The 24,122-nt window shown below is 54.1% G+C and overlaps 2 protein-coding genes across 2 annotated transcripts in view; one reads left to right on the top strand and one right to left on the bottom strand.

Annotated features, from left to right (window-relative positions):
- DNMBP (dynamin binding protein) overlaps positions 1 to 1,381 on the top strand; it is a 6,718-nt gene extending 5,337 nt beyond the window's left edge. Inside the window, exons 11-14 of the mRNA XM_008945677.1 lie at positions 15 to 62; positions 138 to 336; positions 433 to 887; positions 1,196 to 1,381. Coding sequence (XP_008943925.1) covers positions 15 to 62; positions 138 to 336; positions 433 to 887; positions 1,196 to 1,381 — 888 coding nt within the window. The remainder of the gene's footprint in view (positions 1 to 14; positions 63 to 137; positions 337 to 432; positions 888 to 1,195) is intronic.
- Positions 1,382 to 3,575: 2,194 nt separating this feature from the next.
- On the bottom strand, positions 3,576 to 20,871 carry ABCC2 (ATP-binding cassette, sub-family C (CFTR/MRP), member 2). The gene is made up of 32 exons (XM_008945676.1): positions 20,830 to 20,871; positions 20,088 to 20,261; positions 19,475 to 19,600; positions 18,274 to 18,408; positions 17,731 to 17,853; positions 17,332 to 17,387; positions 16,860 to 17,091; positions 16,077 to 16,258; positions 15,395 to 15,572; positions 14,647 to 14,901; positions 14,105 to 14,170; positions 13,465 to 13,602; positions 12,974 to 13,120; positions 12,608 to 12,692; positions 12,454 to 12,520; positions 12,131 to 12,257; positions 11,778 to 11,954; positions 11,507 to 11,674; positions 10,973 to 11,207; positions 10,026 to 10,119; positions 9,535 to 9,640; positions 9,062 to 9,281; positions 8,470 to 8,624; positions 7,555 to 7,710; positions 7,253 to 7,452; positions 6,502 to 6,628; positions 6,005 to 6,106; positions 5,767 to 5,910; positions 5,343 to 5,501; positions 4,929 to 5,095; positions 4,248 to 4,442; positions 3,576 to 3,798 (listed from the first exon to the last, which is right to left on the bottom strand). The coding sequence occupies exons 1-32, from the start codon at positions 20,869 to 20,871 to the stop codon at positions 3,669 to 3,671; spliced, it is 4,668 nt and encodes a 1,555-aa protein (XP_008943924.1). The 3' UTR covers positions 3,576 to 3,668.
- Positions 20,872 to 24,122: the final 3,251 nt, after the last annotated feature.

Here is a 24,122-nt window from a genome sequence, read left to right as displayed (position 1 = left end):
TGCTTTTTGAAAGCAGGTGCGTGGAGCGGCAGCCTGCCCGGCGGCAGCCCCTTGTCGGCTTGGTGAGTTCCCTCTGCCTTGTGTCAGGGCCTGTGGAGCCTGGGACAGCCACTCACACCTGCCTTCTTCCTCAGCAGCCCAGCTTCCACATGCAGTCAGATGACATCCGAGCTGCCCTCCTGGCCCGCTATCCCCCAGACAGTCTCTTTCAGGCAGACCGCAATTTCAATGCTGCCCAAGACCTGGATGTTTCACTGCTGGAAGGAGACATTGTGGGTGTCATCAAGAAGAAGGACCCCATGGGCAGCCAGAATCGGTGGCTCATAGACAATGGGGGTAGGTAGCTGCTCCCTGCCCTTGGTACCTGTTGGGAGTCCCCATCTCTGGTCCCCCTGGCATCAGTCTCAACTCACTTCCTCTCCCTCTCTTCAGTGACCAAGGGTTTTGTGTACAGCTCCTTTCTGAAGCCCTACAACCCGCGCCGCAGCCAGTCGGACGTCTCTGTGGGCAGCCACTCTTCCAACGAGTCGGAACACAGCAGCTCCTCTCCCCAGACCAGCACCATGCTGACCTTCAGTCCCGGCGGGGCAGCCGTCGCCTTCACTCAGAAACCCCTGCAGGACTCATCCTTCTCAGCAGACTCCTACCAGTCCCCACAGCCTCCCTCAGAGACGGACTCCCCTTCTCTGCCCCAGCTTGGCTCTGGTGACAGGACAGCCCCACTGGAGGCTGGCACAGCGGCGCCTCAGCGCCACTACAGCCGCCCCGAGCTGGGCTCCAGCCCCAGTGCTCACAACGGGCACCCCACCAAAGCACATCTCAGGCCCGTGCCCTCGCTGGAGGACAGAGACTCTGGGCTGGAGAGCAGCGAGTCAGAGGGCAATCAGGTGAGCACTCAGCCTCCCTGGAGAGTCTGGGGGAGCCAAGGGCTGACCCCCTCACTTGAGTTGGGTCTAAATCATTTTTCTCTCTGGCAGCAACCAGGCAACAGTGGGAGGTGGAGGCTGAGAATTTTTCTCCAAGAGGCAGAGAACTAGGCTGCAAATGGGGGTGGATAGGTTGGGGCACATCTGGTAGATGTCAAAGTGGGGCTGTTACTGTCAGGGAGCAGAGCAAAAGCCCACACATCCTGTGCAGTGCAACAGAAGGTTGTGGGGTGTGGCCATCCACCTGACGCTCTCCCTCTGTCTGACAGGTCTATTACGCTCTCTACACCTTCAAAGGACGAAACACCAATGAGCTGAGCGTGTCTGCAAACCAGAGACTGAGGATCCTGCAGTTTGAGGATATCACGGGCAATCGGGAGTGGTGGCTGGCCGAGGCCCATGGCAAGCAGGGCTATGTGCCCTCCAGCTACATCCGGAAGACCGAGTACACGTGAGGCGGGGGCAGGAGCCAGCGCCCTGTGCCTTGTTCCCACCGGGACTGCCAGGGGCCGCAGGGAGGCTGGCCAGCCCTGCAGCCCCCACTGCTTGCCCCGAGGCTGTGTCCCTCACAGCTGTGTGGTGCTCCTGGGCCCACCACGATGGCTGCCACCTCCCCTTCTGGGGAGGAAGAACGGTGGGCTGGCAGAGCAGGCAGCTTAGTGAGGGCAGGGATGAGTTCATCTGTGCTGTTTGAGCCTCCTGTGTCCAGTTGGGGACAGGGAATCAAAGCTTGGAGCCATGGCCCAGGAGGGTAAGGCTTGAGCAAGACTGAGGAACTGCTGTGGGTTTAAATTGGGGAAGGCTAATGCTGAGTTTCTGGAATCCGTCTGTAGCCAAGTAGTGTTAAAAGCAATCCAGGCCCTGTGAAGGAGCTCCCTGTGCCTTCTCAGCAGCAGGAACCTGGTCTTGCCTGTCCATACAGGACCTTAGGGTAAGACCTCCTCTACACACTGCCTGGGGAAGCAGCTCTGAGATCTGCTGGGAGAAGTTGAATTCCAAGGCTGGGATGAGCCTGGCCTCTGAAAATCCCCACAGTGGAGCCACCAGCAGCTGCTTTATCCCTGTGCTTGGTCTCCCAGGGGCTCAAGCCTCTCCAAGCTCTGCTGTTAGCAGCAGAGGTTCTCATCTTCCAGATGAGACAGCGGTCCAGAACACCATCTTCCCTTGTCAGCACAGTGTCTCCAGTGCCCAAGACCTGTCTTTGCTCTGACATCCCAGCTGGCTACTCTCAGCTGGGGCGAGGCAGAAGGCAAAGCACAGGTTGTCCTGCAGCGTAATTTCTTGGGGGTTCTGACCAGGATTGCCTCATCTGTGCTTTCCTGCAGGGCGCTGGAGACAGCGCTGATGTTCCGGGAGGACAAGAGCCTCCCTGGGAGGGATGTGGTGCCCTTTGCTGGGGTGCTGCATCTTACCCGCTGCTGCTGTACTCTGAAGGAGGGAACCTCCCTTCTCTTGGGGTGATGTTTGTATCCCCTGTAGTGCTGCTCTGTAAATAAAGATTTACTCTTGGGTATAGGAGGTGCCTGTGCAAGTGTTGGGAGAGCCAGGAGGGGCCTGGCCCATGCTCGGTTGGTGAGCAAAGCCCACAGACTTCATGCAGGCACTGCAGGGTCAAGAGGAACATTTTGGTGGGGTCCAGCATGCTTCTGCCTTGGTGTTCATGCAGCTCAGGTACTACAAAACCTTCACAGGAAAGTTCTTAATTAAGGGTAAGTGACTGCACTGCCCTCTCCTCTCACTGTGTGTTACATGACCGGGGTGGGGGTGGCTTGTGTCCCTCCTGCCCCCAGCTGGGGCAAAGAGGTTTCACCCTGCTGCAAGTAGGTAAGCACATGGGCACAGGCTCCCTGCATGCCAGCAGCTGGTGTCAGTGCTACAGCTCCTGGATTTCACACCCAAGAAAAAAGAAGGGTCAAGAGTTTGTCAACAGTAACCACGGTATCTTGTGTGTGTATTTCAGAGTAGCATGCAGGTGTGCCTGCACCTCTCCAGCTTGTCTGTATCACCATCAGGTTTGTAGGCTGGAGCCGCAGCCCAAAATGTGTCTCAGTGGTGGTTAGGACAGCCTGAGGGACTGCCTCACTCCTTTGCAGGGCGGTCAAAGGGAGCTGCAGGCAGAAGGAAGGCAGGCTCACCTGGGCGCACCCGCGCTGCCACAGAGTAGCGCCCACGCCTGGGGGTAGCTGTGCTGCTCCATTTGCACTCCCCACCCCTGTGCGTCCGCAGAACCTGTTACCAGCCTCCCCAAAACGGCCACAATTAAAGCTAAACAGGCTTTTTTTTTAGTGTGCCTTAAAGTTAGACTTTTAGTTGGAAGACTAGAAGCAGTTACAAAATGTAAATAAATAACATTCACTTTTAGATTAAACTATGATTTTCATTCCATAGTGTAAAAGCATCTCTCAGCTAGATTCCCTGGTATGGTGAAGTACAAAAAGTAAGACCCCCAAGGGGGTCATAGTATACCTGCCTGGCAGATAACTTTTCCCCTCTATACTGGAATAAATTCTGCAGCTCCAGACTTGTGTGCACAGCAGGCAGGGTGTGGTGAGAAGGTTAACAGCTCACTCAAGTCCAGATGATCTGTCCCTGACAGCCAGGGAAGCCCCCCCTCTCTGCTTCCCAACTGTTGAGAGACAAATTCCTGAGCAGCCGGGCTCCAGGAAGACCCTGGTGCCTGCTCGGTGAGGGCCAGGAGGAGGGAGCTGCGCACGCACGCCCCCGCACACCGCTCCCCTCCAGCTACAGCACGGTGCTTTCCGTGTTTGTGATGCCGGCGTCCTTCGCCATTGCGGAGAAGACCCCCTGCTTCTTGAGCAGCTCCTCAGGACTGTCGTATTCCACAATCCTCCCAGCCTGCAGCACCATCACCCTGGCAGCAGGGAACAAGAAGGCCCAAGCTCCCACAATCGGCTGATAGCACTGCTGGCACCAGCACTACAGCCTCACTGACCCTTTTTCTTCCTACAGCCACGTTACGTGGTTTGCCTCCTCCCAGCACAGAGGTAAGAGCACAGGTCTCCTCCCCATGCTGGTGGGATGACAACAACAACTGGTGGGGTGAATCAACGTTGCCTCTATGGCCTGTTGCTATAAAGAAGGATCCCCAAAAATGTTTTATGCACAAAGGCAAAATTACTGCATGGCCATCCTTCCCATCCCTCCATTCTTCTCTCCTAGAAACTGTGTATTGCTGTTCTGGGCACTACATCCACCCCTGCCCTTCTGGCTGCATCCTTGCTTCTGCTCCTGGCCACCCCTCACCCCATCCTGGGAGTCTGGATCCCCACTCCCACATCCCGTGATCCTGCCCTACAGTACCTGTTGCTGTCCATGATGGTGTGGAGGCGGTGGGCGATAGTAAGGACAGTGCAGTCTGCGAACTCGCCCCGGATTGTTGTCTGGATCAAGTGATCAGTTTCCAGATCGACGGCTGCTGTTGCTTCATCAAGGATGAGGATCTTGGCTTTGCGGAGAAGGGCCCGGGCCAGGCACAGAAGCTGCCGCTGCCCGACACTGCCATGAGGTGGGGAACATGAGTTACTAGGCACACAGGAGACGCTGGGCGTCTGCCAGCCTCCTGCCACACAGCTGCCCTGACCCCACCTCCATGCCAACCCAGCCCACCCTGGCCTTCCCCCAGCTAACTGCCTGACACCCTGAGCACAACGACCCTCAGCATGTTACTGTTTGGGATAGCATGAAAGGGTTGGCTCCCTGACAGCCTCCCAGCCCACCCTGGCCTTCCCCCAGCTGACTGCCTGACACCCTGAGCACAACTACCCTCAGCATGTTACTGTTTGGGACAGCATGGAAGGGTTGGCTCCCTGACAGCCCCAACTCCTGGACCATGTCCTCCCACCTTAACTCTCAGAAACTTTGTTGCCCTCATCCCTGGACAGCCACTCTCCTGAAGGCTGCTCTTCCCCTGGGACTAGGAGAGGGGAAGGAGAAGGGCAAGGGGAAGGGCAAGGCAAGGCAGCTGGGCATGGCTCCACACACCTCAGGTTTTCCCCTCCCTCGCTCACAAGATGCATCAACCCTTCAGGAAGGTCTTGCACATATGTCTTCAGGTGAGCCAGCTCAAGGGCCTTCCAGACATCCTCATCGCTGTACTGGTCAAAGGGGTCCAGGTTCATCCGCAGGGTGCCAGTAAAGAGCACAGGGTCCTGCCAAGGACAGCACCATGTTCAGCCACCCCATGGGCTGGGACAATGGCTCCAGGCCCCCAAGTACAGAGACAACCTGCCACCACCGCTGCCTGGAGCTGGGCAAGGGAGGTGGCAACAGCATGCTCACAAGCCCTTGGAGTAGCTGCAGCACCCAGGGACGCACTAAAGGCAGTGCATCACCCAGGGAACAGAGCCTGAGGAGACCCTGCAGCAGTGGGACATGGAAAAGTGGGAACTGGCTCACTTGGGGGATGATGGTGAGGTTCTGGCGCAGGTCATGGAGGCCAATCGTTGCTATATCCACGCCATCGATAAAGATCTTCCCATCTGCAGCCTCCAGCACCCGGAAGAGGCAGTTGGTGAGGGAGGATTTTCCAGCCCCAGTCCGGCCCACAACCCCAACCTGTGGAAGTAGATAGACCAGCTGACAGGGTTGGAGAAAACAGGGCAGATGCCCTTCTTCTTGGCTTGGTGGGCCTTTCTGCCCTGCATCTGCAATCACCATCTCCCAGACTGCCTCCTTTCATCCCTGCTCTAAAGCTCACAGGCCCAGGAGCCATGTTCTGTAACCATCCCTTCCCAGCCCACAGACTGAAGTCAAGAGGACACAACAGCTTTAACACAGTGTCACACTGGAAAGAATGTAGCGAGGGCAAAGAGGTCCTCACCTTCTCAGTGCTCCCAATATTGCAGGTGATCCCCTGAAGAACCAGCTCCAGTTCAGGTCGGTAGCGAACTTTGTAGTCAACAAACTGGATCTCACCTTTGCTGGGCCAGCCACGGGGTGGACGCTTTTCTGTCACCCACGGAGCCTGGGGGCACAGGAGCGTTAGGGAGGTTGCATCTTGCAATGATGGCAAGCACCAGCTGTGCAGCAGGTGTTTGCCTGGACTCTGGTCTCCTCACCTCATTCTTCACTTTCATGTACTCGTGCACCCGTTCCACAGCCACAATGTTTGTCTCCAGCTCTGAAGTCGTCCGCACAAGCCAGTTCAGAGTCTGGGTTACCTGCGTGGCAGAACCAGAGGATGCAGAGCTCAGTGGAACCCAAGAACAACCACCTCCCACCTCAGCTCAGGGACTCAGCCTGGGCACAAGCATCTGGCCTGGCCCCTAACTCTCTACTCCCCAGACACAGCCCCCTCTCCCCAGCTGTGCAAAAAGCTTTGCTGCAGCATCTCTCATCCTCAGTAGGACCGTGCTCCTCCTCCTGGCAGCACATATCCCCCTCGCACTGGGATGTGTGCTCCCCTGGCTCCACAGCAGCTCCCCAGGTGATGGGACACCCCAGCTAATCCCCTCTCCATGGATCAGAGCTGCAAGCAGGGCAGCATCCTGCAGCCAGCCCAGAGCTCCCAGAACAGCCCTGTCCTGGAGTTAGAAAAAGCTTTTCATTGACTCACATTGAGGGCAGAGGAGACAGAAAGACCCACGATGCCACCCTCCAAAGTGCCCTTTGAAATCACTGCTAGAAGCGCAGAGAAGAAGACCACAAGGCTCCCAACGAACTCCAGACGGATGGCCAGCCACCTGCACCAGGAGAGGACAGCTGAGGGCTGGTGGGAGAGGCATCTGCCCACACTCAACACAAGGCCCACCAGTACGACCAGCAGCCCACCAGCATGCCTGTGCACCCAGCCCTGAGCCCAGCGCAGTACACATGCAGCACACATGGTACCTACACCTACACAGCACGTTCTGCAAGCAGATTCATTTTATTTGTTATTCCCCGGGTGTCACACAATGTCGTGAGCTGGTGATGCCATGTATCAGAGGAGCCCCAGCTGTACAACCCTCACACACCCAAAGAACCTACCAGTAGCACATCAACACCAGACAGTGCCCCACCTGGCCTGGAGCATTGGCCTCTTCCCAGAACCCACCAAGAGCATCTCAGCCCTTGACAGCATAGCTCACCCTGCCCAGGCTCTGGACACTTCATAGAGGGCCATACTCTGGCTTCCAAAAGTCACCCTAAAATGTCTCCTTCCCACAGATGGTATCCCTATCCCAAGCTCGCCCAGTTCCTACACAGACCCTCGGTCCTGAGTTCAAGAGGGTGGATTGCAGCACCTCAGGGACCTCCTTCAGGACCCAGAAGACCCTAGGCAGAGGTGCTACAGGCTGTGCTGTGGCATAAGGAGTAAAACTCACCTGTTTGAGATTATCCAGGAGTAAACACTTTTCTGATTTATGTCCAGGGTGCTCTCATTTTGCTGCAGGAACCGTTCTTGGTGTCCATAGGCCCGGATCACAGAAAGGCCTGACACTGTCTCACCGAAGTGGGAGTAGATGGGAGACCTGGTGACAGAGTCTAGACGCCGTAGCTGGCGTGACGTGGAGACGTAGAAGCGCTGAAATGAGGGACATAGCTTGTTACCAACACAAAGCCCAGCAACAATGAAGATATTTGCTCTAAGCAGGGCAGAAACTTCTCTGAAGCTGCGGTTACTCACCAGCACAAAGTAGTAAAAGATGCCCAAGGGAATGATAATGAGAGCGAAGAACGGGGTGGCCAGGGAGATCATGAGCAACGTGCTAATGATGGCCATGAAACAGGTGAGCCAGGTGCGGAAGGACATGGGAATGGTCTCATCTATTGTGAAGATGTCCTGGAGGAAACAAAGAAGTATGGAGAGGCAAGCAGCGACCCCAAAGAGAGTGAGAAGCCTGAAGGCCACACACATACAAGGTTCCTACACATTTGTGTGGTAACATAGTGCCAGACACTTGCAAAAATATTGAATGACACTGAATTTGTGTTAGGGTCAAACAACATTTAGGGCCGCAGCTTTTAGCATTGGAATGTATGATTTAACAGAGAAGCTTTCTATAATCCCCTGTTGCACAGACCAGCTTTGGGAACTGCATCTTCAACTGTACATGTTGTTCATCATCAACTACCTGTCTGTATTCTGCCTCCTTTCTCGTTTTGTCTTTATGAGCTCCATTTACATAGAAAAGACCTAGTATTTTGCTGAGAGTCCATCACCAGAAGGACATCTCATTATGGAACATGAGCTCTAGGCTCCTACCTCTCTTGATAATCTACTCCAGACTCTCTTCAGTTTCTCCACATCCCTCTTGACCCAGTGGCCCAAAACCAGTGCACAATACCAGCTGTGGCCTCTTTAGCACTGAGCAGAGGAAACAATAACTTCTTGTGATTTGCTGGCCACTCTCCTCATAGTATAGCCCCAGGATGTGATTTGCCTCACAGTTAGCCTTGCATCCACCATGCCCTTCTGGGCCTTTCCAGGTCCTGATCTGGGCTCATCTGTGCAGCACTGAACAGCAACAAAGGTTATGCCACCACCCAATGCTCTCCAGACCTGCTAGAACAAACACTTGCTCCATGTTCAGGCTCTTACCTTGGCAAACCTATTCACAATGCGGCCAGTTGGGGTCGTGTCAAAAAAGCTCATGGGCACACGCAGGATGTTGCTGAGCAGTTGGTGATGCAGGACCCGGGAGGCTCGCATGGCACCATGAGCAGACAGGGTGGTTGAAAAGAGCAGAAAGAGAGCTGCAAAAAGAGCACAGGGTGGTCATCAGGGCTCATATGTGACACTGACCCCAGGCTCTCCTTGACTCAGGTGACACATGAAGCAGCTCTGCAGCAAGCCACTGTGATAGGTCTGAATCCCACCTTCATCCCCCAGTAACTTTGTCCCACCATAAGCAAAGAACATTAACCCTGGCACTATCTCCAGGCTGGTTTAAGGACAGCAATCTTCAGCCTGAGAGGGTAACACAGACTTCTTGGGGCAATTCATGCTGTCTTCAAACAGATACTGTCTCCAGTTCAGCCAGGAGGCAGAAAGAGGGCAGCAGCAGGCAAGTGAATACACGATGCTGCGTCCTCTGCTCCTTGCTGCACTGCTGGCTGCAGGCTGGGAAAGCCATGTCCCTTCTGGGCCACAGAGCTGAGGTGAGCGGGATGCCCTGTGCTCCCACACTCACCCTGTGACACCCCCAGTGCCCCAAAGACGCCGATGCGCAGGTCCCGCTGCTGCACAGGGTAGGTCTGGTTCAGGTAGCGCTGCGCGTCGTCAGTCCAGGCGCTGAGCCACAGGTTGGTCCCCACCAAGGCAACATACTGTCCAACGTAGCCCAAGGCAATGCAGACAGAATAACACAAGCCAACAGCACGCAGGTACTGCAGGTACATGGAGAACTTCACCTGTGGACCAATTCAGCCCGTCACTGCTGTTCAGCAAACTGCAGCCAGCGCAGCCTTGGGACTCCTGCCTTGCTGCCCACAGTGCTCCCCTCCACCACCCTGCCCACCAGTCACAGACAGACAGCTCTGTCTCCTTCAGTGTCTCTTGGCTGCAATGGGGTCACAGACAGCCAGCACCACACTCTCTGAGCCACAGTCAAGGTCTTGTAGCATTGAGCCAGGGCAGCACAGTGCTTCATCAATCTGTACTCACCTTGCCGGTCTCCATGGCTTCTTTCTCAATCAGTTGTTGTCCCTTCAGCTTCTTGGAGGGCTCCTCCTGGGCCTTCTTCCAGGAATGGGTGCTGCTTTTACTAAGGCTGCAGGGAGGTGAAGAGCACCATTAATCACAGGATGCTGGATAGTCTCCAGTGATGGAGTCCTCTGAGAAATAGCGTTCTAACTGGGGCAGGTTTGAATGAGCCTTGTGAAAGCCACAAAATCACAGCCCTCAACTCCAAAAGCAGAACCAGCCAAGCAGCAGAAGTTTCAAGGAAGACCACAGAGTAAGGCTATGACACACTAATGTGAGTAAAGGCAAGATCGATGGCTCCTGACCCGTTGCAGCTGATGGGAGGAGGAGGTAGAGATGGTCCCAGCCCCTTCTCTGCATGAACCCCCCAGGAAAACCCCCAGCCTCCCTCTCTCCTAGGCAGCAATGCAGAGGCCAAGGGAGAGAGCTGAGAGCTCAAGTCGAGTTCCAACCTGCGACTGAATTCTCTCTGACGGATGCTGGCCTCTCGCTTCAGGGTCATGGTCACCACATCATCAGGGCTCTCCTCCATACAAGGCTCAACGTCTTCATCACCCTGCTCTTCATCCCCAGCCAAAACAACAGCTGCAAGCACAGGCATGAGGGAAGGTAGGGTCAGTCACTGAAGAGAGAGCAGATCCCATGCACCACACTTCTGCTGCACGCAGCTCCGCCCTCCACACCAGACCCAGCCTGTGTACTACCACCACACATCACACCTCCAACCCTCCCGCAAGCCCAGTACATCAGGAGGAGGGAGAAATCCATTGTGCTGGAGAGAGAACTGACATGGGATGTGGGGCAAAAGGCCTGTGTGGAGGCAGTCTCTATGGCTGACATATCCCAGTATCACTGGTGGGACCTCAAACAGAGATTCCTCCTAGTTTAGTAGATGCAAGATCTGGTAGGTCAGGCACTCCAGTTCAGGAACATCTTTCTGAGCAGGTGGAGATGGGTCTTGTGGGGACGGACTGGGAAAAGCCAGGCTCCAGCTGGACAACTTGCCCTGCCCAGGCAGGGTAGGCATCCACCTGATCTGACACCACTCCTCCCCATAGCACTGAGGGACATGATAAAGATGGAAAATGATCCAACAGCGTGTTTAAAATTAACCAAAGGATCTTCCACACCCCAGCATCACTAAGGCATGGAGCTCATTGCCACATAAGATTCTGGGACCCATTAATGTAATAAAATTAAAAAGGGTGTGAAAAAATTAGACAGATCCTTCACTGGCTCTTCAACACAAAGCCTGGATGTAAATCTTAGGCAGAAAGTCCTTGTGCTGCTGATTGCCAGAAGTAGGCAAGGATTCACAGCATCCACCAGTGGAGCCTGGGCTGGATAGGGCCAGGTCAGACTGAGGGATCAAGTCTTGGGGTTTTCATAACCCTAGGACACATGCACAGCCCCTCTAACTGCCGCAGCCCCGTTGTGTTCCCAGTACCTGTGGCATTTTTCTCCAAAGAGGAGTCCTCCTGCCTGCCATACAAGTTCAGGAACTGGGCAAAGGCCCCCTTGTTTGCAAGCAAGGTGCTATAGGAGCCGTGCTCAGAGACTGCTCCTGCCACCAGCACCACGATGTTATCGACCTGGGGCAGGAAACTGATACTGTGCGTCACCAAGATCCGCGTCTGCAACAAATTTTTGCAGGGTAGTGAGAGTCAGAGCACCCCTCCATCCCCAGCCATGGGCCTGCAGGCTCTCCAGCCCCTACCTGGAGACCTCTCTGTTTATCACTGCCTGGCTATGGGCACACAGGGCACCCCTCTGGGGATCCATGAGGTCTCTCCTGCCTACTGCAGCCCCACATGAAAGCCACAGGACCCGTCTCTGTCCCAAGCAAGCAATCTAAGCATTCCCTGGATGGGCAAGACTGTGCCAGTGCCATTCCTGTCTGGCCAGGTGGTGGGGAGGAGGAGGGGCTGCTCACCTTCTTTCGCAGCAGCCCTTTTGGCCCCAGCACATTCTCAAAGAGGTACTTGGCAACGTGAGCATCCACGGCAGACAACGGGTCGTCCAGGACGTAGATGTCTGCGTCACTGTACACTGCCCGGGCCAGGCTGACTCGCTGCTTCTGGCCCCCGCTCAGGTTAATGCCCTGGAGGGGAAGGGACTTCTCTGAGCACTGAGCTGGCTCAGGGCAACAGCTCCATCCTCTGCTGCAGGTGCTGCAGGAAACCCATAGTGCACAGGGCTGATACCTTCTCTCCAATCTCGGTTTGGTCACCTGCAGGCAACAGTTCCAGGTCTGGAAGGAGAGCACAGGCCTTGATGACCTGCTGATACCTGGCTTCATCCAGTTCTGACCCAAAAAGGATGTTGTCTTTCAGTGTGGCATTCTGAATCCAGGCCTGCTGGGGGACATAGGCCAGGGAGCCCTGGAAAGAGAGACACAAGAACGGCTACCTTAGCAGAACATCAGCCTGAGCACTGCCACCTCCTGCAGCACGTCCTTGCCCTGAGCCGGCACTCCAGGACCAGTCCTGACCTGCTGCCTCCTCACTGAGCTCCCAACAAGCCCCACAGCACCCCCATGCCAGCCAGCTCCTCTCACCTGGATGTTGACGTATCCCTTGATATGCTCCATCTCCCCAAGCATGGCTGACACCAGTGAAGATTTGCCTGAGCCCACAGCCCCCACCACAGCCACCAGGCTCTCAGGTGCGATGTCCAGGGTGACACTGCAATGACATGAGGGCTGAGCATGCCACACTGACAGGTCACCTGCCAGCTCCTGCACAGGCCAGCAGAAGCAGTGTCTCTGGGGCACTTGCTCCTAGCAGCACTGTGAGAGGCGACTGCCATCCCCAACTACCAACACAGACTGACTCCCTCTCCCCAGACCCACCTGCCCCCAACAGGGTGCAGAGCACTCACTCTCTTATCGCGGCGCTCCCGTCCTGCTCCCAGGCAAAGGTGGCCTCCGAGAAACGCACAGCACTGCCTGGACACAGAGAGCCATCCCTCAGGGCTGGGCCAGCCCCTGCCCGCCAGCCCCTGCCCGCAGGGAGCAACCCGGGGCTTCGCCTACCTGCAATGGGGTCGTGGTGGATAGCTGAGGCGTCCAGGTCTTCTCCGCCCAGGTAGCGCTCTAGCCTTGCCGTCGACACCTTGGTCTGCCGTGGCAGAGAGAGGATGGCATGTGGGCGTGGGGCACAGCTGGGTGGGCTGGTAGAAGCCCCACAAGCAGAGCACCCCATACACACAGGTCCCACCCGAGGCCCGGCCCCAGCGTCACGTGTGTGAGCACCGTCCCGCTCCAGTGCCAGCGGAGTCCTGGGCACTGACCTCCGGGTGTCCAAGGCCCAGGTCCATCATACACCTGAGCCCCAAGTGCTGGTTTGGGCAGAGGTATCGTAAGATCCCCCTGCACCCCTTGCCCTATGCGAGGGCTGACCTGCACCAGGGAAGAGAGGACCATGGGCAGCATGGCCATGGGGAAGCGCAGCACATTGAAAAGGGAGATGGCAGTAAAGGCCTTCTGTGCATCCAGGACGTTGTTCTCATCCACCAGCACATAGACGGCAAAGCTGGCCAAGGAGACCTAGGACAGAGAGCAGGGAAAGCCAACACCAGCGTGGTTGTGTGCAGCCCAGACACTCATGCTCCCTTAAGGCCTCAGCGGTGCCTTCCTGCCAGGGACCTGTTCCCCTCCTGCTTCCCTTCTCCTTTGGGCCCCATCTCACCACTCTGATGGGACACCTTTCCACCACAGCTCTCCTGCCAGCGGCCACAACTATATTCTCCATCCCAGGCATTTTTCATCCAGCCCCTTCCTCGCCACAGGAGCACTCCAGCCAAGGTTCCAAATCTTTCCCATCCCCTCGGACACAGCCCAACCCCAGCTCCAAGGAAGATGCAGCCCTCCCCAGGTCTGTTGGCACTCACCAGGAAGGGGGCACATGTGAACACGAAGATGGAGACTGACTGCAAGAAACTGAAGTTCTTCAAGTCCTTGAGCTCATGTGCCCGGATGTCATTAATTCGCTTCTCAAATGAGGGCTCCCAGGCAAAAAGCTTCAGGATCTGTGAGATGAGCAGGGTGTGTGGGTGCTGGCTTCACACGTCTCCACAATCAGCTCAGTGGTGGCCAGCACCTCTATCACCAGCTCCTGGCTTGCTCAGAAGCCTGCTTGGCCACTGCACCTCCCCTCCTGTCCTGCCCCATGGCTTACAGCACTTCCCAACAGTACCCTCTATTTTGCATGTGGCTGCCAGACCCTCTGCCACCACAGCAGCCTTCTAACCACCACAGCCATCCAGAAAACTCCCAAAAAACATGCTCTTGGCTCCCAAGTCTCCCAGTTCCAGGTTCCCAGAGCTCCATACCCAAGCCAACCTTTTGAAAAAAAGGGGAGGAAGCCAGTGGAATTGCAGAGACTGAGGCTTGGCTACCTGAGACACAAGGGCCCTAAACTTGGCTATGACACTGGTGCTATAGAATTATACAGGTGTGCTGCCTCCAGGTACAGTGCACCAAGAAGACGGGTGCAGCAGCTGCCCAGGGAGTTTCCATGCCACTGCTCACCTTGATTCCATTGAGGATTTCATTCATTATTTTCATGCGTTCATCCTTGTTCTTCATATTCCTCACCTAGAAACAGAAAAGCCAAAGGTCAGCTGAACAAGCTCACTCATGGAAGTACATCTGGGTTGCCACAGAGAAGGGAAGGGTGAGCTCCAGAGCCCAGAGAAGCCATCGTACAAAGCTGGACCTTGGCTCCCTGTGTCTCTGGACAGTCTGGGATAAAACAGCACCCTGTTGCCAGGTAGAAGCTAGAGCTTTCTTTTACGGTTGGTAATAACTTGCTTTCAGTCCTCAAGGCTGCAGCCAGCCCTGTTCAAGTTCAGCTGTGATAGCAGAATAGGTCTCACATGCCTCCTTATGTCAGGTGATCACCCCCTAGCTCAGGCTAGAGACACCCCCAGCCCAAATAAAATTAATTTCCTAGGCTAGGAAGGATGCGCAGCATAACAGGAAAGGGTAGGGGAGTGTGGAAAATGAGTGAGGGGAACAACAGAGGGTGTTAGGAGTGGGAGGCCAGGGAGGATCACACACCCACCACTGACCTGGATGGTCTTCGCTTTGGAGACCAGGAATGCATTTATGGGGATGAGCAGCACCATGACTGCAATGCCAGCCAGGACAGAGGGGCCCAGCTCTCCCCAGAGGAAGATGATGGACAGGGTAATTTGCAGGGGGGATGACCACAGCTGGTGAACAAAGTTGGCCATGTCCATGAACCTCTGGGCATCAGCTGACATGAGATTCACAGTCTCCCCCACTGTGGACTCCTTGCGGGTGGCACTGGACATGGTGAGTGCCTGGAGAGAGAAAGCACAGTCACCGCAAGCCAGCGTGGGAGCTGCCTGGCTGCCAGCAGCATGGCACAGAGCAGGGACTTAGCAGGTCAGGCTCAAACTGCTCCTGGGTTTGCTCCTGGTGCCTCCCTGATGGCCATGGCTGCTGTCGTCACTGCCTGCACACCAGGAGCTACTGGATGCTGGAGGCAAAGAACCACAAGCCTGTGCAGTAGCAGCTGCCCTAGGTGTTGCACTGCTCTGAAAAGAAACCTCCCTCAGCCCCTGGTAGCCATCAAACACACAGCCACAGCACCCAGGTCCCAGGCAGAACTATCACCCCCAGTGTCCCCAGCACTGGGCTGGTGTCCCACAAGCCAAGTTCTGCCTGTGCCTACCTGGGAAATAAAGGGCACACACCCCAGTCACCTCCTATTGATGAGGCAGGCAACGGATGCCAGTATTGCCAGCCCAATTCAGAGAAAGCCAGCAGAGGCAATGGCAGGGCCATACCAACCTTCTTGTAGATGGCAGCGATGAGACTGGCACGCACGTTTATGCCAAGCTGGAAGCAGAGGCTAAAGTACTGCTGCAGGCAGAGGGACTGGATCAGCGCTGCCAGGAAGAGCAGGATGGCGTACAGATAACCTTGCCAGGCAAAGGCCTCCTCATCTGACACAAAGGCAATCAGCAGCCTGAAGGGTAAAGAAGTCCGTGAGACCCCCTCAGCCTACAGAGACAGTCCCGAGCAGGATGCTCCAAACCAGTGCAGGGAGAGCACCCTCATGAGAATGCTGAGAGAGAACTTCCCCCAGGCAGCTGGCTCAGTGCTCAGCAAGCTGGGGATCCCTGCTCTGCTGGGTGACCCTGCCCTGCCCTGCCAGGGATGTTGCAGGTCACGTAGCAGTGGGTCACTAATGCCAGATCACCCACAGAGACTGTGCAGCCAGGACTGCCTCCAGGGAGAGAGCAGACTGCATAAAAAAGGGTGTAGGGAGCAAGATATCACACCCATAAGAGCTGGCAGACAGCTCAGATCAGTTCTTCACTAAACTGTAACCCAACACATTCTCACACCTTTGGTGAGGGCACAAAAGATCTCCAGGGTGTGGGGCTGGGAGAGGTACACATGTGGGGATGGTGGGGCTGGCTGCAATGCCAGGACAGGGCAGGGACAGGGACAGATATAAAGGACTCACTTCAGCAGCTGGGGGCTGACAAACACAAGTCCATCATGCACCACCTTGAAAGCCACTGACAGCAGGAGGTTCTGCCAGAAGGTCTTGCACAGGGTTTTTGCCAACCAGCCCCTGGGGAAATCCTTGTGATGTGCAGAGTCCCCTTTGTCTCCTTTCTTTTTCCTCTTCGGATGCTTCTCCTCCTAGAGGGAAGACCACACAGAAGTAAAGAAGCTGTTTGTGCAAGCTTCCTGTACCTGGAAGCACGTTTCCAGGGCAGTGATACAGACCCCAGGTAAGGCATCCTGGATGATGCTTTAGCTTTACCTCTTGTCATGTTCCCTCTCTGCTCATGTCATACACCCCCAGTACTAACACCTCTCTTGACTGCCAAAGACAATTATTGCAAACCCCAGACCAGCCTGAACCACTCAGGTCTAAAATCAGGCACCCCAGGAAGAATATAAGACCCAGGATGATCATAGAGTGGTGTTCACTCTGACCTCATTACTGGGAGGTAGCTAGGCTAGGGAACGACAGACATGAGGGAGCTGCTTCTACTGCAGCCTTGAGGGTGGCTCCTGTCCTTCTGTAGGGCAGAAGGATGCAGACTTTCTTCGTCTCTTAAAACATGTGATCTGATGGGGACAGGGAAGATCCTGTTATGGGTTCCCTGGGCCCTGCAGAATCAAAAAGGGGAAAATCCAGCAAAGGTGGCTGCAGGCAGGTGAGGTGACCCTACTGCCCAAGGCTGAACCTGGATCTCTCAGTCCCATGCAAGGCCAAGAGTAGGAAGGGATTTACCAGCACCAGGATGTCTTGGCTCTGGGCCTTGCTAATGTTGTTCCCGTGGTCTGGGTCACCTGCCCGGCATCTTTTCTTGCGTTTTCGTTTCTCCAGTTCTGCTTGGGCCTTCCTCACGGCAGCCTTCATGTTCTTCTCGAAAATAGCATAAATGGCCTCTATCTTGTCTTTATCCTTCAATTCCCAGATATCCTCTATCTCCAAAGGCTTGCGATAGCCCTTGAAAACGATGCTGTGGAGCAGATAAATCTCCTCTCAGCAAGTCCCCCACACTAGACTTGAGGGAAGGTCCTTGCTGTGAATGCAGAGCGTTCACACCCAGCCTGGCCCGGCACACAGGCTGCACCAAATGTGATTCCTCTCATGATTAACTCCAAGCAGCCTGTGCTGCAGGCTCCCCAAAACAACACTGGCCCAGCCCTAAAGCACCCCTGCATTTCACCAACCCAACCTGTTGCAGAGCCCTGCTCACCTGGTATACCATTCAAAGGTGATGGAGCTCAGGAAGGAGGCTGTCACCTCTGGGTTCTAGGGTACAAAGCAAAGTGGGTACCAAAAGATTGTTGATGCTGAGGAATGCTGTTGACAAGAGTTGACTCAGCACACCCAGCCATTAAGGGAACACCAGAGGTTTCAATCTGTGCCAGCTCCAGTCCTAGGAACCCCATCTCACAGCCAGAATCAGCCCCCCTTGGACACACATACAGATGCTTCAAGCTGCAGGCTCCAGCTCTTGCTGTGTCCCTTGATGAAGCCCTCAGGTCTCCCTTCCCACAGTGGCCAGGAGGAGTCTCTGCATGGAGCCCACCCCACCCCATGTAATGCCAGCCGGGATGTGTACCCGAAGCCCACTCCTGTATGGAACTCGCACCTTCTTCCTGATTTCCTTTGTTTCTGGGGCAATGTCTGAGAAGCCCGACACAAGGAAGAGCAGCAGCTGGAGCCCGTAAGAGATGAAGAACAGGACAAATCGTGGCACATCAGAGATTGGTGCCTGCAGGAACAGAGAGCCCAGGATGACTGTTGGCATTCATCTCGAGGCCATCTTGTGCTCAGAGGCAAGATCCATCCCCAGGGCAGTGAACATGGCTGAGCCTAACGGGGCAGTGCAAAATTCACTCTGGGTCTTGGCTCAGCTTCACTTCACCACCCCTCTCTGCTTCTCCCCGATCTCCTCCCTGTAAGTCCATAAGGGGAGAAACTGGTCCTGGAGAGCTTATACCTGCCCAGAGAGGCAGGATTAATTCAAACAGCAATTACTTTTCAGGTCTCTTCTGGTTCCCCAAGGTCTCTAGGACAGCTGGGATCTCAGTGGTACCACTGAAAGCTTATCAAGAGCTGAAGTCTGAAGGGGGCTTTCCTTGGGGATAGAAAAAGATCATAGGGAAGCGCAGAGCTTCCTGTCAAACCCAACCTGCAGGGCTCTCCGGAGGAGTGACTGGAACGGCAACACCCCACAGAGCAGGGACAGCGTCCAGAAGCAGAAGAGTATCCCCGAGTCTCTGCACAGGCAGAAGCGCCGCACATCATGGATCAGCAGGACCAGGAGCTGGAGGGGAAGGAAAATCAGTTTGAGGTTCAGGTGGGTCTGCAGGACTAGCTCTGGGCTCTAAACCTGCCTTTGGAGCATGTGTCCTGGGAGGCCAGCACATGTGATCTGCTGGAATTCTCTGCCTTGAATACAATGAGCTCCCAGTGCCTGGGGTTCCTGCCAGCCCTCAGAAATTAATTTCAGAGTTAATTGTACAGGGCAAAGGTTTATTTCAGGAAGACATACAATCAGGCTTCTCATAGGAAAAGCAAGGTCTGAAGACCGCCCCAACGATACACCAGGGCATTATTTCTCTTTTTAGCTGTTCTCACTCCAGATGCTCAGATACACCCAGCTGTGAGGAGTTACACCCTGTCTCCTGCGTCTTGCCTCCAGGCCTGGAACTAAAGCCAGATCAGACACTCAGCAGTGCAGCATCTCTGGGCAGTCTCCTTGACTTATAATCTCACATGAACTCTGCACATGAAACTAAATGACACAACAAAATATGAAGGAGAGACAACAGGGGTGTTACTTCTGGTTTTAAGTAAGTATAGCTCCAGAGCATTTTGGTTTTGCTAAGACTTACATTATCACACGTCTCACATGACATATCTGCAACTTCCATCAAGCCCCTATGTCCTCAGCTTTCTCCTCCACCTGGGTGTCCTATGGCACTTGTACGAAACTGAGCAGCAACCAACCCATGTGAAGCTGTGAAACATCAGAGCAGCAAGCCATGGTCTGATCCTATTGCTGTGCAATCCCTCCTGTGAAACCCGTATTGCTGCTACGAAGGCTTCTGCCAGAAAGCTCGGCTGTGCTCACAGGCATAGCATCTATCCCAGTTTGAAGGATAAAAGGAGGCAGTGCCATCCAGCCAGACACCTGCCCTCAACCTATCACCCTCGTGCACCACCCACGTGTGCGGGGCTAGTCCCTACCCTTCTTCCAGGCCACGCTTCCCCTGTGAGCACAGCTCCCAGGTGGTCTCTGTGCCATGGGGAGCTTTCTGCTGGCTGGCCCTGCTGTCTCACAGCCCGTCTCTGGTGACGGCCAGCACGTGTCCCGGCTGATCCCTTACCCAGGTGGCGAGGTACAGGCTGGGGTTTGTGTACTGCACAGCTGGCAGGGGACCAGACTCTGCGTCCTCCACAAAGGCCAGGGCTAACTCTGCCACTGCCGTCAGCATCAGCAAGGTAGTCAGCATCTGCAGCGAAAGGGGAGCCGTTGTGAGGGGAGACACAGCCCGCTGTGGGCACTGGGAGCCACCGGAGGCAACACAGTTGGGCATAAAAGCACTGTGTCCCATACACCACTACACCCTTTCCAACCCAAACCTGGCCTGGGAGAGCTTTCTGCGGCCCTGTGAAGCTGCAGCGCGTCCACAGCACTGCCATCATTTCATGCTCGGAGGATAACATACCACCAGATGAGAGGCTCCAATATACACCTCTGACCTCCCTCTCAGTGCATCCCAGCCCTGTTATGCCCTCTGTTCCAGACATGTGACATTCCAGCCCTCCCTTTACACGTCTGTCCCAGATGGTGCCTTAGACCATTGCTCCTACACTTCTCTCCTACACTTCTCGTCTTTCCATCCCACACCTGAACCCAGCCCAGAGGCTTTCCACTCACCACCTCTCCATTCCAGACCGTTTCAATCTGCTTTCTGTGCCCTCTCAGCCCCACTCTACCTGTTTGATGATGTAGAGTTTGGTCACAGATGATTTCTTGGCTCTGGATTTGCACATGGGCAGGAGCTGCCATGGAGCTAAAATCCAAAAGAAACCAAGGGGGACCCAGACCAGCACAGTCTGCTGGAAGCATATGGGCAGGTCAGCATCCGGACGAGTGAGGTAGGAGGCATTCTGAGGGCAACAAGGACAGACAGCGAAATCATTTGGGATGGCTTGGTCTTTACCTCGTTCATGTCACGGGAACCATCACTCCTATAGCTCCTGCCCACCCTCCTCCACACCATTGCACCCCCTTTCTCAACACCCACCTTCCTAGCTGAGCATTTCAGCACTCAGCCAAGGTCCCAGGTGATGTCCCCTACCAATCTATCTGGCTGAATGTTGGGAGGGCCTCCCCCACAACCATCCCTTGCTGGAGCCACACCACCCACAGTAGCTGGACCCAAATCATTCCTTGAGAGGTCTGTGCAGGGTGTCCTATGCTCCAGCTGCGCTGTGGGGCTAAAAGAGGACAGGGCTCATTCAGGGAACTGTCATTTGCATCATCTCAAGGGTAGCAGCAGGGAGTGCACAGCACTCGGTGCCATGGCAGTCCTGGAGAGACACCAGAACTTCTGCGCACCGCTACCAGCTGGATCACCCTGTCTGACCAAGCTGTCAGCCTTGGGACCAACTGCTCTCCCCTTCCACCAAGCATCCTATGTCAAGAATGGGCAACGGGGGTGATGCAGCCACTCACCCAAAAGACAGAGCCGCAGAACTCCTCCAGGGCTGCCGACATGGCTGGAGGGGAAGAGACAGCGGCTCCTTCAGCTCGCTCTGTCTGGCTGCCAGAGTCCTAGGCGGGTGCTTGGGACGAAAGTCCCCACACACCCTCAAGTGGTGTTGGGACAAAATCCCCGATGACACACCGTTAATTGTTAACTTGGTTCTGTTGCACAACATCACAAACCAAAGCAGTGACAAAAAGGGTTCTGTAAACTGTGCAGGGTCTGAGGAAGGAAGGAGAGGAAGGCCCAAGAAAGAGGTCAAAGGGGAGATGCAGGGGAGCCACTGTCACAGAGTCACTGTAGGACACCACAGCCATGGCTCAGAAACCACAGCCTTCACCAGTGCACACCAACAGACAAGCTCCTATGGAACCACTAAAGACACTACTTTGGTACAACGGACCTCTCCTGCCAAATGCTGCCAAAAATCCAGCAAAGACTGGTCCACCCAGGAAGGTGGTACTCTTTTTCTCATGTGCCACCCAGCAAGGAGGCCCAGTACACCACCAGTGCTCCAGGCCTGGGAACTTGCGTGTGGCAGCTGACATGACCACATGCTGCAGTTATCTTTCAGAGTCCCCCGGATCCAGGTTCCTTTTACCAACTTCTTCTGGCCTGCAGAGTCTGGAGACCTTCCCAACTCTTCCTTTTGCTTCTCCCTTTTCCACGTATCTGTGTTGTCTGCTCCTTACGGCAGCTGCCTGACCACAAAACCAGAAAGAGACTTTGAATCTTCATTCTAAGGCAATCCCCAATGTCTGAGACAGCCAGAGGACCATTCCTGAGAAGGGTGACTGCCACTATATTATCATCCTGCTGCATAGAAAGGTGGAGGTTTGGGGGTAGGTGGGTATGATGCTACTCTAAGGCTGGAACTGAATCCATTTTATCATACGTGTTCTCGGGGAGCAGTAAGTGAGAGGGGATGGGGGCATAACTGCAAGGATTCTGCTGTCTCATTGTTCATGGGGTTAGTAGATAGCTCAGAAGTCAAGGATGATACAGTGAGTAATTGCTCAGGAACAACCCCCTCACCATCAATACCAGAGAAAGGTTCAACGTCCAACTCATTGGTTAATTATTATTGGCTTGCCTGATTAAATCCACTTGTTTTTGTAAATAAAGCTACCCCTAGTGCTAGGTCCTCCAGGCTGGAACCAATAGTCTGCTGATGAGAGCAGCAATCTGATGCAACGGATAAGAAATAAGTGAAAAGAGCAGTCCCCCCTCAGCCCTTCTCCATCCAGACCTCTGAAGTGATTCTTCTTTCTGCTCACTGGCACAGATGTCCTCTGGCAAGTACACCTGCTGGTATCCACCTGGTGCACTGCTGCCAAGGGGACCACTTGCTTGTGACACTTGCTGTTCAATGCTCTGTCCCACCAACCTGTCTTTGTTTTCAGTACACATCACAGCCCATCCTCACACCATCTTTGGTCTCTCATTCAGAGTTGAAGTGCTTTGCTCAGCGCAGGATGCAAACCGTATTTAATGTTCAAAGCAAGCACTCCATCACTTTCTCTACCCTCAGACCTAGGACATACTCCTCCTAAAAACCCAGATACCTCACTGTCCTTCAGCTCCTTCTGTAAAGCTTCCTTCACTACAATACCCAGAAAATGGTCACTGGGACCAAACTAATCAAAGTGCTAAGACCTTTTGACTATCAAATGCCACACTGCTTCCCTGTGCTTCCCTGCCTGTACCCATCTGTTGTCCACCATCTTATGACTTTTCAGAATCAGGCGTTGCTTTACATCTGTCTCACGTAGGGTCTGGTCTGGGACAGAGGCTTCTGCAAGGCAACCTACAAATTAGCCCAGCCCTCCCTTCTCACCTCTGCTTCTGAAGGGTTTGTTTCTCTGTTCTGTTACGCTCCACTGAAGTTCAAAAGCCTTTTTTCATTCCCCCCCCCCCTTTTTTTTTTAGGGCGGGGGATTATTTTTTTCCTTTGCACAAAAGGAAAGAAACAAACTCTGTGTTTGTGACGCCAGGGGGCTGTGTCAGCAGAATACATAACTGAGCTACCGGTATCTTAATCATCACCATGACTCACCGAATCTCATAGCCTGAGCCATGAACTCTTAAATCAGATATTCTGAACCATGTTGACTCTAACCACACATCTAATCATCTCTTCTTTTGAGTTGGGATCCTTCCTACTGCACTGTTGCATTAAAAGGTTGAGCAATTTGGCAGAAACTAAACCTCCTTGAGTTCCAGCTCGTCCTCAGGTACCAGAGGAGCTGGGGCAGCTAGGTTTAGATTCAGAGTGATATCCAACTTAGCACTCTAGGTCCAGTTGTGTTTAATTTATGGAACTGCCACGATTACGGGTGCAATAACGGCGCACAGCACTCTGTGCCTCGTCACACCCCACAGGCTCACGTGGCCAGACCCCTGGTGCTGCCCAGTGAGAAACTTTTACAGCTGGCTACGTGAACAGTGCAGTTTATTGAACCAACAGAAGTACAGGTTCTTATGGATTGCTGGTGATAAATACTGTCTGCAAAGGGCACGCAGGTATCAAGATTATAAATAATATAGCCTGGCTATAAATCTGTTAAGTAAAGAAAAAAAAAAAAAAACCCCCCCAAAAAAAAACAAAACAAAACCCACTTTATAGACATTCCCAGGTCTCCTTGAGGAAGCACTCAATATAGTCTGCATCTTACCCAGAGGCATCCCAGTGAGTGGGAGGAGAGGCTCAGCCCATTGACTGACCCCAGAAGTCAGAGGTGGTCTGTGATATCTCCCCAGAACTCAAGAGTTGGTCTGCAATTGTGTATCTCCAGGAGTCAGAGATGATTTGTTGATGGTATATCCCCAGACTTGTCCACGGTGATAGCCTGACCGGTTGATGATGGTGTCTTTGCTAACTTTCCCCCTTTCTTGAGCTATTTTTATATTATTTTTTACCTTCCAGGTGGAGTTTGAGTGACTGTAGTCACACTTACTTTTCTTATGATTGGTGTAAAATTTTCTCACTTCACTTTTAAAGGTGTAAATGAAGAAAAATTCAGTGCACAAGCTCAGTGAGGTTGCACTTCGGAGGTGAGTAGCCTTTGGGATGGAGTTGTGTTTTGTTATTATGAAGAGCGAAGCCTGCACAAAGCAGAGCATTTTTCAAAAAGCCATACTATTGGTGACAAATATGCCGTAAATTTCCATCTCTGCCATGGTATCACAGAGCCTGGCTGCAGAGTCTTCACTCCACCCTCCATGCCATTTTGAAGGCAAGGTTGTCTAGGGAACCACTGTG

Source organism: Merops nubicus, unplaced genomic scaffold (assembly GCF_000691845.1).
Source record: "Merops nubicus isolate BGI_N331 unplaced genomic scaffold, ASM69184v1 scaffold22858, whole genome shotgun sequence".
Classification (NCBI taxonomy): Eukaryota; Metazoa; Chordata; class Aves; order Coraciiformes; family Meropidae; genus Merops; species Merops nubicus.
The sequence above is the reverse complement of the archived record's forward strand: the minus strand, read 5'-3'. Positions and strand labels throughout refer to the sequence as shown.